Source organism: Procambarus clarkii, chromosome 11 (assembly GCF_040958095.1).
Source record: "Procambarus clarkii isolate CNS0578487 chromosome 11, FALCON_Pclarkii_2.0, whole genome shotgun sequence".
In the NCBI taxonomy this organism is placed as follows: domain Eukaryota; kingdom Metazoa; phylum Arthropoda; class Malacostraca; order Decapoda; family Cambaridae; genus Procambarus; species Procambarus clarkii.
Window position 1 is genome coordinate 8339591 of NC_091160.1, and position 15870 is coordinate 8355460.

A 15870-nucleotide genomic window follows, 5' to 3' on the forward strand; every position below is an offset into this window, starting at 1 on the left:
CGATGCACTTAAGGGCGTTGTCCCAATCAGTGCTCCTCTTTTAAAACAGTCCTATGGTATTGTACACTCACGCCGGTTCAAAGTCTTCTCCATCTTGCACCATCCCAGACTCAAACCTTCCTCTGAAAGCAGCTCCCTCACCGGAAACCCTGCCAGTTGGTGGTCCAATGATCCTAAATGACAACCTAGGTTGATCTCCTTCACAAGTACAACACCCAGAGCAGGCATGAGGTGGGGGGGAAGGGGCCCCAAGCCATCCCCAGCAGCTCCAGGCGGCCACAAACTTGCACCTTTATGTAGCAAATAATCAACTTTTGTACTGAAATACTTACCACCACTATACTTAGTTGCTAATAGAGTATGAAGAAAACAGACTTTCTAGGTTATTAACAAGGAAAATTTATGATCCCTTTATTCTTACACGACTAGTGTACAAGTGTGCTAACATTCACAAAACCATTAAAGATAATTCACATATTCATCTTGGCAATCACTTCCATCTTGTCGAGAGCAGCAGTGAAGGCGTCAAAAGCCGCAGCAACATGCGACTCGAGGCCAGTCCCTACTTCACGCCGCCGCCTCACTGATCTCTCACCAAAGGCATGGTCGAAGAACTTTATGACCGGTTTTCTAGTGGGGTCGAACAACGACACGAAGAGCAGCACACCACCGAGTAGGAAGCCAGCCACACTAAAACAATCAGGGGGATGAGTAAATTAACACATCAGCAAAGCTACATTGCTTAAAATGTTCTTACACTAAAATGGTAATAGTTATATCAAAAGTGTGGACGATAGTCACTTTGAACTGTTTTATAAGATAAATATGAGCATGGCAGTAGTTTAAGGCTGTGTGTAAATAGGAACACATTTAGCCTGGGAAAGGGGGAAGGGGATTGATTGTAAAACATCCAAACGTACTTCACTTTTGCAGTTTTCTAGAATCTAGATCACACTAATCTGTGCATTATACATAGGGTGTATGATTTTGTAGTTAAATTAAAAATTTGTACAGAGTTGCCAATAGTGTACGGCATTTCGGCCAAACCTAAAAAGATTACTTGATAAGTTACCAAAATATTATTCCTCAAACGTAACTAGAAATTTAACAATTTGAACTCTTGATAATGACGAAGTAGACTACTACTTTTAGACATCATAGCTTTAAGTGAACTATCCAAGTGACAATGTTTAAGTGACCACGATAAAGTCAAAACATGCCCGAAAAACATGCCTAAATTTCTTGCCCGAAACGCTATTCGTATTAGTAGCTTTAAGAATTTTATGCACAAGCTATTTCTATATAGCCTACATTATGATTGTAACATGTATGTACTTTTTCCTGAATAAAAAACATTTGATTTAAAACGTATAAGTAAGTAATTATCAAAAGAAGGCACCAAACCGGGAAGGCTATGTAGCACCATCAAATACGCAAAATAATCAGAGGGCGCTAAATATCACCAAGGATGCCAATACGAGAACAAAAACGCATAAGGCGAACGATATCAAAAGTATCCGAGTCACCAAGAATTCTATCGAGGGACAGGTGACCGCGAGGGGCGGTCGGAAAGCAAGACACACGCTCGTCCTGGAAGTCAGGACATTCAAGAAGGACATGCACGACCGTAAGAGGGACAATGCAACTAGGACAATAAGGAGCAGGGCGGCGCTCCATCAAGTGACCATGGGTTAAGCGAGTATGGCCAATACGCAACCTCGCTAGAGCTGTTTCCCACCGCCGGTTACGGTGGAAGGAGGACGGCCACGAGGAAACAACATTTAAGAGTACGTAGCTTGTTACCAGTAACAGACAACCAAGAAGCCTGCCAACGGGTAAGGACTGAGGAATGGATAACCGGGTAAAAGTCGGAATACGGGATGCCTTTACGAGAGATGGGACAAGAGCGGACAGCTTCCTTAGCGGCAGCATCCGCACGCTCATTTAAAGACACGCCAATATGGCTGGGAACCCAACAAAACTCAACCGACTTAAATTTACTGTGAACGAGAAACAGCCAATGCTGGATCTCGACAACTACCGGATGAACTGGATTAAAGCACCCGAGAGCCATGAGGGCACTACGAGAGTCAACAACAACCACAAAGGAAGACTGACAACGAGAAAGCAGGAGACGAAGAGCATAGAGAATAGCATAAAGTTCCGCTGTAAAGATGCTAGTCTCCGGAGGCAAGCGACACATATAAGTGCGATCAGGAAAAACAACAGAGTAGCCAACACCGTCCGCTGACTTAGACCCATCGGTGAAGACAGAAACGGAGCGGGAGTGAGAAGAAAAGTGCTCGAGGAAAAGGCGTTTTAGAACTGTAGGAGGGGTAAAAGCTTTAGTGATACGAGTCAAGGATGTACAAAACCGCGGAAGAGGGACCCTCCACGGGGGCAAAGAAGGAACAACACGAGGAGAAACATCAGAAATACGAACGGAAAGAGAATCCTGTAGGCGAGATAACCGGACAGAAAGAGGGAGGTGGTGAAGAGGAACAGGAACCGCAGGAGGGGTAAAAGTTAAAGCACGACAGAGACGAGAGGAAGGATGTTGCAAGGACCGCGCAAGATAGCGAAGACAGTAGCGATCACGGCGGTCCTGGAGGGACAGGAAGCCAGTGTCAACATACAAGCTAAGGACGGGAGTCGAACGAAAGGCACCAGAACTGAGGCGCAACCCAGTATGGTGCAAAGCATCAAGACGGCGAAGAGTAGGAGAAGAAGCAGACGAGTAAGCAGGGCAACCATAATCGAGCTTAGACAGGACGAGAGAGGAATGTAAAGCAAGGAGAGTGCGCCTATCTGCCCCCCAAGAAGTATGGGACAAGACCCGAAGGAGGGTAAGGGACTTAGAGCACTCAACACGGAGGTAAGAGATATGGGGAGACCAAGACAAACGAGTGTCAAGGAATAACCCCAAAAGCTTCGCGGAATCTTTGTATTCAAGGGGATGACCATAAAGTGACAAAGAGGGACGAAGAACAACCCGTTTCCGCGTAAAAGTCATGGCACAAGTCTTAGAAGTAGAGAACTTGAAGCCATGACCTGTGGCCCAAGACGACACGGCATCAATCGCAAGTTGAAGCCGGCGTTGAAGGAGAGGCGAATCATCACCCTGACAACAAAGGGTAAGATCATCGACATAGAGAGCGGAGAAGACACCAGAAGGAAGAGAGGAAAGAAGACCATTGAGGGCAACCAGAAAAAGAGTAGTGCTCAGAACACTACCCTGGGGCACACCTTCGTATTGCTGAAAAGAGGGAGAGAGAGCGGTACCAAGGCGCACCCGAAAGGAACGACGAGAGAGGAAGCTGCGGAGAAAGAGAGGGAGATGACCACGAAGGCCAAAAGAATGAAGTTGAGATAGGATATGATAACGCCAAGTGGTGTCGTAAGCCTTTTCTAGGTCAAAAAGGACGGCAACAACGGAGGTCTTCGCAGCAAAAGCAGTACGTATATAGACCTCCAAGTTCACCAGGACATCTGTCGTGCTGCGGCACTTGCGGAAACCAAATTGAGAAGGGGAGAGGAGGTGATGGTGTTCCAGGAACCACATCAGACGAACGTTAACCATACGTTCAAAGAGTTTGCAGACACAACTTGTGAGAGCAATAGGGCGAAAGTCCTTAGGGGAAGTACCCAGAGACCCCGGTTTGCGAACAGGGAGGACAACGGCATCGAGCCAGTCCTCAGGGACTGACGACGACTCCCAGATCCGATTATACAGACTCAGTAAATACTGAGACGTGCTCGGAGGGAGATGGCGAAGCATCTCATAATGAATACCATCGGAGCCCGCCGCCGTAGAACCGCAGAGGGCCAGGGCAGAACGAAGTTCAGAGAGAGAGAGAAGGGATCATTATAGGGAAGCTGAAGATGAGTGCAGAAATCTAAAGGACAAGACTCAAGGACAGGTTTACGAAGAAGGAAAGATTGGGGAAGATGAAGACCAGAGCTAACAGAAGAAAAGTGGGAACCCAGTTCGGAAGCGACCTGCAACGGGTCCGCCACAAGAGTATCATGGAGGTGAAGGACCGGTGAAACATCGGGAACAAACTTACCCGCTATCTTGCGGATACGCTTCCAGATCTGGGCCAGAGGGGTTTCGGACGTAATTGTCGAGACATAAGATGCCCAACATTCACGTTTAGCCGTACGGATGGCCCTACGGGCCACCGCACTCGCTTTCCGAAAGAAAAGAAAAGAAAAGAATCGGCCGTCTGCCTACGGCGGTGCTTCTTCCAGGCTGCACGCTTACAGCGGACAGCCCGAGCACAGTCCGCATTCCACCAGGGAACGCACTTCCGTGGACCCCGAGAGGAAGAGCGAGGAATAGAGCGGAGGGCAGCGTCGAAGACAGTGTCATGAAAAAGGAGAAGAGCGCGAGAGAGGGGCAGAAGGGAGAGGTCAGAGAGAGTAGCACTGAGGGAAAATAGGGTCCAGTCCGCCTTAGCAAACTGCCACCTAGGGAAAGAGAGGGAAGGGCGAAAAGAGAAAAAGGAAACAAGGATGGGGAAATGATCACTTCCATGGAGGTCATCAAGAACCTGCCATGTGAAATCTAAGTAAAGAGAAGAAGAGCTGAGAGAAAGATCAAGACAAGAAAGGGTGCGAGTTCGAGAGTCCAAATGAGTGGGCTCACCAGAATTCAGAAGAGACAGGGAAGAAGAGAGGAGAAACGGCTCAAGGAGGCGACCCCGGGTATTCGTCAGAACGTCACCCCAAAGAGAATGACGACAATTGAAGTCACCCAGCAGGAGCACAGGCTCCGGCAAGGAGTCTAGGAGGTGTTTCAAATCAGGAAGAGAGAGCGGGACACTCGGGGGGAGATAAATGGAACAAACTGTGTACCATTTCCCCACAAAGATACGAGCAGCAGAACAATGGAGAGGCGAAGGAAAAAGTAAAGGAACAAAGGGAACATCAGCCCGAATCAAGAGAGCAGAAGAATTAGAAGCCCCAGCAATGGCTGGGGGGGGGGGGGGGGGAGAGAAAGGAATAGCCACGAAAACGACCAGGACGAGCACCAAGCATCGGCTCCTGGAGACAGACACAAAGGGGCGAAAACCGCGAAACCAGAAGTTGGAGTTCGAGGAAATTGGCGTAAGAACCTCGAACGTTCCATTGAAGAATGGACAACGACGAGAAGAGAAAGGACAAAAACAGAGAACAAGGAAGAAACAAAGGCGAAAGACCAACAGAGCACGTTAAAGAATATCAGGGTCGGGATCAGGGTCAGCAAAGTCAGGGTTAGGGGGCATGGGTAAACTGAGCAAAGACGGAGGGAAGAAAACGGGAGAACAGATCAGAGGTGGGCGGGCAGGGTCCGGAGGAGGAGGAGGAGGAGGAGACAACGGAGAGGAGCAGTCAAGGACAGCAGCAGGAAGAGGGGGAGTAGAAAGAGAGGAGCGCACCCCAGCAAGAGCAGCAACCGAAAGGGAAGCAGGGGCCAAAGAAACCTCCATAGCAGGAACAGGGGGCGCAAGCACTGAAACGGGAGGGGAAGGAGCAACAGAGCCAGAAGGAGGAGCTGAGGAAGAAAGCGAAGCCTTCTTACCCGCCGGGGAAGAGGAAGGAGAGGAGCCAGGCTTACGCTTCTGACTTAAAGAGACCGGTGTCCCAGCAACTACGTACCGGGCAACGGATTCCAGTGTCTCAACAGAAGCCGAACGAGAGCACACACGACGACCGTTAGGAGAGCGATGGACATCCGCCCGCACCGACAGGCGGTGGGGAGAGCCAAGAGATGGAGGAAGAGGATGGGAAGGAGGATCGGAGGGGGACGAGGAAGAAGACACAGAAGACACGACAGACCGGGTAGAAGGAAGGGGAACCCCAGACAGAGGACCAGGAGGAGGATCCTTCGGGAGAGAACCCAAAGGAACGGAGGAGGGGGCAGTGGGCGTATCAGGGTCCAAGGCCCGGAAACGGTTGTGAGTCTGAGGAAGGCGGGAAGGACGTGGAGAGGAAGAGCGCAACACGCGAGCATAAGAGATATTAGCATAAGGCGGGAGCCGGCGAACCTGGCGCCTCGCCTCAGGATAAGATAAACGCTCCCGGTGCTTCAGGTTGAGGACGGCCGCCTCAAGCTTGTAATGGACACACGCACGGGAGAAGGTAGGATGGGCCTCACCGCAGTTGAGGCAACGAGCCTGGGGAGAAGTGCACTCCGACTTAGAGTGACCTTCGCCACCACACAAAGGACAGAGAGATACAGTCCCGGAGCAGCGGAGGGCACCATGCCCAAACCTCCAGCACTTGTTGCAGAGCCGAGGAGAAGGAATGTACTCCTGGACAGAGCACCTGGCACCAGCAAGAATGACAGAGGGTGGAAGGGTCCTACCATCAAAGGTAATCTTCACAACCCGGAGGGGTTGACGGCGACTACCACGAGGGGGACGAGTAAACGTGTCCACCCGGAGAATAGAATGGCCCTGGGCAGCGAGGATATGGCGAATATCGTCGTGGCAGTCGCGCAGGTCCCGAACACCGGTTGCAACATGGGGCGGGAGCAAAATAGTGCCAACACTGGCATTCAATTGAGCGTTCTTCGAGACCCGAACGGGGGTCTCGCCAAGGCAGGATAAGGCAGCCAAGCGGGAAGCAGCATCCTGAGAAGGAGCAGCAACGACACGCGTACCGAGACGAGTGGGGTTAAAAGTAATGGAGGCATCCACGGAATCAATGAGATGTCGATGAAGGGAGAAATCGTCAGGAGGCGCAGAATCAAGAGGGAGGAGATCAAAATATTTGGCCCACGAAGCCAAATATTTTCAGAACTTTCAGAAGGCTTGATAGGTAGCAGAACTGGAAGGAATCGAGCGAGGGCGGCCGTGACGAGAACGGCGGTGAGAACCCCCAGAGAGAGAGGGGTTAAAAGGCGCAGTAGTTACAACTAGAGAAGGAGCCGCGCCAGGGGACGAGGTAGTCACCACTGGGGGCTTGGGGCTCGACCCAACCACAGAGGAGGGAGGGGAGCCAGGGGAAGGAGTCAGAGAGGCCAAAGGAGGAGCAAGGTCGGGGCCCAATGCAGCGGAGGCTACAGAGCCCGGTCTTCCAATACGGACCGACTCGGGGGCTTGGTCGCCCACCCCACGAGCCTGAAAAGGTAAGCCAGAAGCAGCCGAAACAGGGGTTATCATCTTGACGAAATTACGAATTCACTCACGAATGTGCCCCCACACCCACCATGGAGCCACAATTAGAGGCAGGACACCCAACAAGAAGCTATCGCCGATCTTGTCGGGGCCTCCTAGGGGTGCGTCGTGAGTATACGCCCCACAAACGCCACCTTAAGAAACCGACAGTCCGTCGAGATCGGGTTCAGTGACGAAGTGGGGATTGACAATAAAAGGTTCCCCTCGCTCTCGACGTCGGGTACTGCAGTTCTACGGGTGCAAGAGTATGCCTCCTCAAGCACCCGGGCGTCAAAGTAGAAGAAGTCCAAGGGAAGAACCAGAACGAGCAAAAGGTCGGCAGAAAACGGCAAGCAGATAGGAGAAGAGGGGGGGGGGGGAAAAACGAAACAGAAGGAAAAGGAAAAGATGCCCAGCAGAATTGGAGAGGACGGCAGCAGGAGCACAAGGCTAGAAAAGGACAGAGGACTGTCCCAAGGAGCATCACACTCCGGCAGCCGCCCACTAAGCCCCCAGACGGCGACAACGAGCTGAGCGGGGAGGGGGTTAAAACGTATAAACACGCTGGCTTCCTGTCCCGACAATGAATTATTATTATTAGTAGTAGTAAAGGCAAAGTATGGGTGTTATTTGATACACAAGACTGATTCGACGAAGCTAGTTTCCCCCTTAGTTTAAAAATATATATATTGTTAGGCTAGGATGTATTCACTTAGGTTGCATTAGTATGTTGGTCCAGGTTTTGCTTATTAAACCACAATTGGGAGGCAATTCCACAATATTGGATTCTTTAATTTTTGTTTTGGATAAGTTACGAAATTTCAGGTGCTTTGAGTGACTAGTTCCATTTCACCCCTTTAAGTAGCATTTCAGTTTGTAATTAAAAACTTTTAAAGTAAACTGCAGAAACGTTATTGATCTTAAAGACAGCTATTTATACCCACTCTTAATAAAGAGCAAAGTTCTAATTTTTCAGAGTGCATCAATTAAATAGCCTATGAAGTTATACTATTACAAGCTTGGTTCTGCTCAACCCTTTACGATGCCTTAACCCTATTCTTCTACAATACTGTGTAGGCTCTAACAGCTCTGAGTAGCTATTAGAGAGTAGGCTCTAGCAATCATCGTTAATGTCATCTGCAGTTTATTCATTCCTACAAACATTGTTGGCAGACAAACTAAAGCATAATTGAAGCCTTTCACAGCCTAAATGGAATGAAGATTCCATCACTTACACTAATATAGACCACCAAAGGTCAACGGTATAAAATTGCAAATTTATACAAATTTTTAAGGAAAATTATCAAATTTTAACCAATTAAAAATCTACCAACAATTTTTGTACCCGTGTAGACGGTCAGTACTTTAAATGACTGTACATTGATAATCAAATTACCAGAAAATTTTAACCTTCAATCACTGTGGCACAAATTGCTTCGCAATAACTTGCGATCCTCGTCTCCAATCTTTCAGAACTTCTGCTTTATATAATTTTTCATCTGCTTGTTATAGCAAGGGAAGATTTTAATGCTTTAACTTATTCAATATACTGTACTGACCAGCCACAAATTGCAGGGCATTGATGCTCTGCTTCATTTACATTAATTATCCTGCTGGGAGTCAAGATTTAAAGCTGACTGCCTAATATAAAAGCTTAGCTTTGAATGTTACAAAATCTGCGTATTTACCAGATATTTCTAAAATAATTTAACTTGGAAACTAGGTTATAATTAAACCTAGAAACAAACTTTAATACGAGTTTCTCAGAGCCGAACAGTTAAAAAAACTGCTTACCTGTAGACGACGTTGCCGACTGTGGAGTCTGATCTAGCCAAGGGGACGTCTGTCCGCAACCTTTCCAACTCTACCTTCGTCTTGTTTGCTCCGTGCTCGTCAAGAGGAACACCCATACCCTAGGCAACCCCAATCACGATCACCATTAGTAGTACACTGAAAAAAATATTACCTTTTGAAGTTACAGCTCAAACTAATCTGCACACAAGTTATTCAGGTATTTTGAATCTTATTAAACCCCTGTATATTCTTTACAGGTTTTAAATAAAAATCATTAATTATTATTTCAGGGCAACACCTGGTGGGTTTGATGCTCCCTGGATACTAGTCTGGGAGATGTTGAAATGAAAATTAAGAACTAATGCAGACTAACGTCCGCATTTTCAGCCACATACTAAGAATTATAAATTGAGTAATTGCTGCGCAGAATAAAGGGCTTCGAATCTCCTTGGTATGGGTATCACACAAATATAACCCATAATAATGACAGACATTGCAGCCAAATTAGCTTTTAACAAGATCATGTTGAATTAGACCTAGGTATCCCCATCTCGTCAAAACTATATTGTTCCAAACACACTGATCTGATTGGGGAGAAATTCCCGACTCCCAATGACCTGAAAGCACCAGTATAAAAAGCTTTGATTTGTTCAGATCTGAAACCTATGTTTATGGGCAGCACAAAACGTCCAGACTGTGCTATATTGGTTGCCAGGATCAGGTTAAGTTACCGTTACCTGTGGCAGTCATGACGGGATAACCACGCGTCTCTTCTGGTCCATACTGCTCAGGGTTGCTAAAATGTTCTATCTGCGGTTGGCTAGCCGCTCCCTGCCACGTCCTTACCGGGCGTGTAAAATGGTGCCGATTCCTAAGATTTTTAGGCAAAGAAACATTTCCCCCCCCCCCCCCCACCTCACACTATTGCCCCATTATGATGTCTTCTACGATAGTGCGGCCGTTTCATTAGATCGTAAACGGCCGAATTTCTCAAGCTATCAGGATCGACGAGAGGTAGAAGGCGTTCATTCCTGTGGATAGATGCGCTGAAAACCTGGCGATCCTAGATCTTCTGGCTGAGGTCCAAGTGCTGAAACATCCTGTGCACCTTGACATTGAGAAGGCTTTCGACAGCGTCCCTCATGCAGCCATCGATCGGCCCATGGAGCGCAAGGAAATCATAGCCCGACATAATATAATCCCTAAGGGATGGCGCCTCGACAGTCTTAACCAGTCAAAAGGAGAAATCTAAGGTAATCCCTGTGACTAGGGGAGTCAAACAGGGATTGTCCCTTGTCTTTTCAATTTGGCGATTGATGAGGTAGTTGCCAATACGTAGAAACTGGGCCTGGGGATTCGTCTTGGGGGAGTAAAAGGTGTCAGTACTAGCATTTGCAGACGAGCTGGTCGTGGTGGCGGAGACGCTGGCCGGCCTTCAGGTATTGATAGATGTTGTGATACATTGAGTGGCGCTGTCTTGAGGGTCAACGCAGGAAACTGCCGATCACCGAGCCTACAGATTGATGGCAAATGCAAGAAATGGTATCTCTTTGCAAACGAGGTTCCATGTCGAGGGCGCAGCCATGGACTATTTGTATTACCGACGAGTACAAGTACCTTAGTATTCTCGTTGGTGACGGTGGCAGGGGCATCATTGGTTCTTCTTCTTGTTGATAGTAGGTGCAGTTTGCATGAAGGGTTTGTTCTCCTGATGACTGCACCAGTACTGATGATGTTGGACGCGTTTATGTTGAAGATGATCAGAGCTACCAAGGTGCTTGTTGAGTTGTGCTGTAGATAGAGGAACGGTGATTAAAACAGAGGTGTGTGTTGTAGGGAGACTTGCCGCACCGTAGGGCGGTGTGGTGTGTTTATGGCGTCAGCTGATCCTTTTTTTGGTGCTGCGACGAGGCAGGCAGTTTTCTGTGTTTAGCTGTTGGTGGCGCCAGGTATAAATGTGGCGCGGGTCAGATGTGACCCAATTTGTTGGTCGACTGCAGATATTTAGCCAGTGCTTTGACTATTTGGTATTTTTCATGTAACGAGCGGTCACCACTACCTAATATATGCTCGATGGTGAAGGGTATTTTAAGTGCGATAAAGACTTGTTTGAAATTTACTCTGGCACTATGATGTCGGAAGCAGTGAAGGAGATAGTGTTCGACTTTCAGGCACCTGACAGTGAGTACAGAGTTCATTGATGTCTGTTCTGTACTTAGAGCTGTGTGCTGCTAGTTTGGTGTGTCCCAGCCTTAATCTGGTCATCGTTACATCAATTTCTCTGCTTTTATATCGGACATGTTTCCAAGTTTCCCATTTCTTTTTAATGGACCCATAGTGCAGAGTTCACTGAGGAGGGTCTTATTATCACGCAGGCCCCCCTCAAACCTCCGAGGTTATATGTGCTGAAAAACCACCTCGTTCCTAAACCACCACCGTATTATTCTGGGCGTGGTGTACAAAACTGAGCTAGCGAGAATCGACCGGAGGATGAGGCAAGCTATCCGTAGTTGGCTCCGTTCACTTCACGACAATAATAGGCTTCCATCAGTCTCGGGAGAATATGGAGTTGCACTCTGGTGTCGGCCTGGTCTGGCGTTGCCTCACCAGGGGGCAAAACCATGGAAGGTTGATTCGGGGGAGAAGCTATTACCCAGGCAGCAGGTCCCCACCCTCTCCACGGTGCTGAAAGTCTTCAATGGAAAGACATGCGCCAATACGATTGGTTCCAACGCCGTCGCAGGAACCGAGAGTTCCAGGGTAGGGTTAGGTTAGGTTCTGTAGGTTAGGTTTTTCACCCTTGAAGTTGGTGAAAAAGCCACAAGGACCTCCGACCCCGGAGACCGCCGTAAACGTGGCCGGAGAAGAACCACCCCATCAAGGGTATGAACGACCCCAGCCTCCTGAAGCAGAGCCTGGGCCGCACAACCCTCGGGAGGTGGACGTCCCGGTCCCACACCTACGGGTTCCAGATAAAGATCGTCACAGCCCTCTTTCACCCGAGGCCTGCCTCTTTCAAGACCAAGAAGTGATAATTATTAAATATTTATATTATAATAATAATTATAATGGCTCCATTCACTGCACCACAATACAATAATATAGAGGATAAGATACCCATTAGGTCGAGCCTTGAAGTGCGAACAGTAGAAGAGAAGTCGGCAAGAGGAAATGCTGAAGTTGTAAAGAAAGTGCCAGGGCTTGATCCAGCTGTGTGTCTTAAGTCTATGCTGAAACAACCCCACAACTGGCAAGGCTTCAAGGGTCAGGAAGAGCGGCAGTGGCGGTGCTTCATTCCAGGTGGTGACAGTGCCTTATGGTGGTGTCTTTCTTTTACCTATTTCTTCTTTCTTCGTGTTATTTGATGTTTATTCTTGTATTCAAGCGTAGTCCTGGGGAAAAGTTCGGCTGCCAATGTGGATTTATCGCATACCGAGAAAATCGAGTCGTCGTCAACTATTTACTTCACATTAGCTCCTAAATTACTCTAAGTGTTCTTCATACCTCGTGTTAATTAAACGGCTGGTGAGCCGGCTGAATTCAAGAGATCCAAATGCTGAATTCAGGAGAATTCAGCATTCAAATACTGAATTCGGGAGATCCAAATGCAGTGTTGTCACGTTGTTAATATAATTCAGTTACTGCTGGAGAATCAATCATGGCATCTTCCCGAGTCTGGGGGTGGTGAGTTTCAATGTCAACAGAGGCAGTAGAATCAGAAGACAGATGGAGGTCTGCAGGAGCAACTGATATTGGTGCCGATGCAGGTGATGTAGTCGCCAGTATAATTAGAGTAATAGGTGGTTGGTCTGGAGTGGCAGTTTGCAGAGGTAATGGAGCTGTTGCAGAGGGTGGGCGTCAGTATACAGGAGATCTGCCAGTGCAGCCACTGCCACCGCTACGTCTGCCAGTGCAGACGTAGCGGTGGCAGTGGCTGGAGCTGTAGTTGTGAAGAGTTCCTCAGGAACATTAAAGGTTGGTAGACCATTGGAAGCATATAGTATGTTTAGAATTCGTGCGAATTCCTTGCAGTTCCTGCCTACCACCATTTCAACCAGGTGGACGAGTCCGAAGATGGTACTATGATCGATGTTGGGGAACAACTGGTGTGGTGAAGGCTGGCTTGTTGATTGGTCAGAGGCTGTGGCTGTTGCGGCCGAGTCGATGATTGGTTGGCGGACTGGGAGCTAAACCCCCCATTGGCGTGCAGGCTGTACAGATGCTCCGCCCCCGCCTGGAAGCTCAGGGAAGTTGGCGGCTCGCATGTTGATATTTGATGGTGCATGGTGAGTGGTGTTGGTCTGCCTGGCGTCGAACATCTGTATTTCTTCACGTTTTTGGGGGCACTCTGCGGCGACGGCAGTATGTTCGCCATCGCAGAGAAGGCATTGAAGATATTCGTTCGTGCAATTTTTTGAAGTGGTGGTTCCCAGTGCACTTGCTGCACCGTTGGTCCCGAGATGTACAGTTCTTTGTGAAGTGATCGTAGCCAACACTTGTAGCATTGCCGAAGCCGTTAATAGTGTTCTTTGGCGATTACACAAATTGCAATAGCGTGATGCATCAAATGAACAAATCCATAAGGGCTGTGACGAGGATTCGAACCTGGGGGAATTTCGTAAAATCCTGGTTTGTGTGAGAGGCTGAAGGGTCCAATAAGGTCATTTAACTTCTGGTTTAAATTCTTTTAATAGTGTGGTAGCTCAGTGGATAAAGGTAGCGTCTGGGATGCTCTCAGACGTAGGTTTGAATCCTCGTCACGGCCCTTGTGGATTTGTTTCTTTGGTGATCTGTCGGGGGGGAGGGGGGGTGCTAGCGATTCCAAAGCACCGGAAGCCGTTGGCAGTAGCAAAGGTAGCTTCCTCAGGCGATGTGAAGGTGACCTTCATGGTGGAGAGGTCATGTATAGATTGATTGATTAAGATTAAGCCACCCAAAAGGGGGCACGGGCATGAATAGCCCTTAAGTGGAGGCCCTTTGGAGTCATTACTAGTACCAATAGCTGGTACTTGGGACCTGTGGAGGGATGGGATCTTCATGGTCGCTTGCAGTTTATGACCCGCAGGAGGCTTAGTCGCCAGGTTGCAGTTTAATGTGCTAAGCGACGCTTTATATCTGAACAGAGAAACGTCGGCAGTTTGGTACCATCAGGATCGTCGTCCTTTGAGGAATTGCATTTGTCCATCAGGGAATTTGCGGTGATATTCTGAGTCGTGGTATTCTTTTTTCCAGTATTTTGAGATAAATGTAAGCGTTCATTGTGTGGGCGTGGACATACTTGGGGTGCGGGTATTTGTTCTGGCTGATTAACTTTGTACATCTGTGGATCAATTGTCTGGTGTGCGCGCGTTGCCATTGAACTCGCTGGGCGGAATAAGCAGCACACGGCAAGTATTTTTTTTTTCGTCGTCGGTTGCAAGGCCGTTCTTGTCTACATCGGTGGCGGCTCTGGAGAGCCTCTTTGTGTTGGTTGTGGGAGTTTCGGGTAGTCCGTTGTCTTTGGATGTGGTGTCATCGTTGACAGGGGTAGCCAGTGTGGGTGGCGTCCCTGTTACCGGACTGGTTATAGGTCCTGTTGCGGAGTTGGACACCGGGCCGGCCACAGGTGGAGGAGCTGGGAGAACGTCGCCTGGTACCGTCACCGTCTGAAGCCCATTTGCGGTGAGCAGCCTGTTGATAGTGGGGGCGTATAGGTTGACATCGTTGCCTGCCAATTTGTCCGCGAGGTGTATTAGTACTGGTAGGAGTTTGGGTGGTGGTAATTGCAGCAGCTTCCCCAGTGTTCTCGGACAAAGCTGGGAAAGACGACGTAGGCGGTTTGGCTAGCCGAGTTGAGGTGGTGCTTGCCATTTTTATTTCTTTCTGCCGGTGGAGACAGACAGGTGAATCTGCAGTGTGCGGGCCTTTGCAGAGTAGGCAGCGTCAGTGGGAGAATGTGCAAGGCTGTGTAGTGATGCTCCTGGGCGCAGATACTGCATTTCTGCACTTGCTCGATGCATTTACTGGTGTAGTGGGAGTACCGGTAGCACTTTAAGCATTGACAGAGCTCCATGTATCGTTCCTGGGTCATGTGGGCCGGTGGAATCTTAATTCCGGCGCACTTTAGGCCGTGTTCTTTGGCGTGGGTCACTGCAATGACCGTGGTCATTGTTTCAGTGTTCAGTTTTCCAGGTCACTTTCAGTGTGGGTCTGCGGGTGTTGGAGTTGGTGCTGATCTGGGCCACTACCATGGTCAGCGTCAAGTTCAGGGAATTTAGGCTGGTGAGGATTTCGTCGTCGCTGCGGTCGGAGATCCATGTGCCGATGTGTCTGGCAAATACAGTCCTGTCCGCCAGGTAGCATCTAGGAGGAGTGAGGGTGAGGCCGACGTCTAGCACGGTGGTCGTGGTGGAGGCGGCGAATAGTTTCTCCAGGACATTGTAGCTGGAGAAGAGAAGGTGAACACCTTCTCTGGTCTCCACGATGTCAGCTGGCGAGACATTTCCGATGGTAGAGATCTTTTCTAAGATCTCAGCCGTAGTGAGAATGAGATCCTCTGAGGCGAACCTTGACTGTGCAACATGGTGCAGGTACCATAGAGCCTCAGTCTGTGCACTTTGTGCACTCTGTGCATGCGTGGTGGACAAACACCACGGTGTTTCATGTATAGGAATGAACTTTACAGTGACAGCAGTCAAGGAAAGGTTGTTCGTTTATGCTTGTGACGTCGGTGGGTGGCAGCTTTTTCAGAAAATGGGGAGCTTACTCTCCGGACAAACACCGTCCTGGCTGCGAGGTAGTGTTATGGTGGGAGCTGCGAGGTAGTGATCATGTGTGCCGCCTCAAGAGCAGAGGGGGTGGTGGGGTCGAACAGACCCTGTAATGCTGCAGCACTGTTAAACAGCAGTTTGGGGTTCTCCGTCGTTGAGGACTACGTCTAGTGGTGCAACAGGCG

General features: G+C 48.8%; 1 protein-coding gene across 1 annotated transcript in view; it reads right to left on the bottom strand.

Annotated features, from left to right (window-relative positions):
• Nucleotides 1-398: 398 nt before the first annotated feature.
• Nucleotides 399-15870, bottom strand: part of LOC138363391 (uncharacterized) — a 71910-nt gene continuing 56438 nt past the window's right edge. Inside the window, exons 2-3 of the mRNA XM_069322426.1 lie at nucleotides 8937-9092; nucleotides 399-690 (exon numbers count right to left, since the gene is read on the bottom strand). Coding sequence (XP_069178527.1) covers nucleotides 471-690; nucleotides 8937-9052 — 336 coding nt within the window. The 5' untranslated portion in view covers nucleotides 9053-9092 and the 3' untranslated portion in view covers nucleotides 399-470. The remainder of the gene's footprint in view (nucleotides 691-8936; nucleotides 9093-15870) is intronic.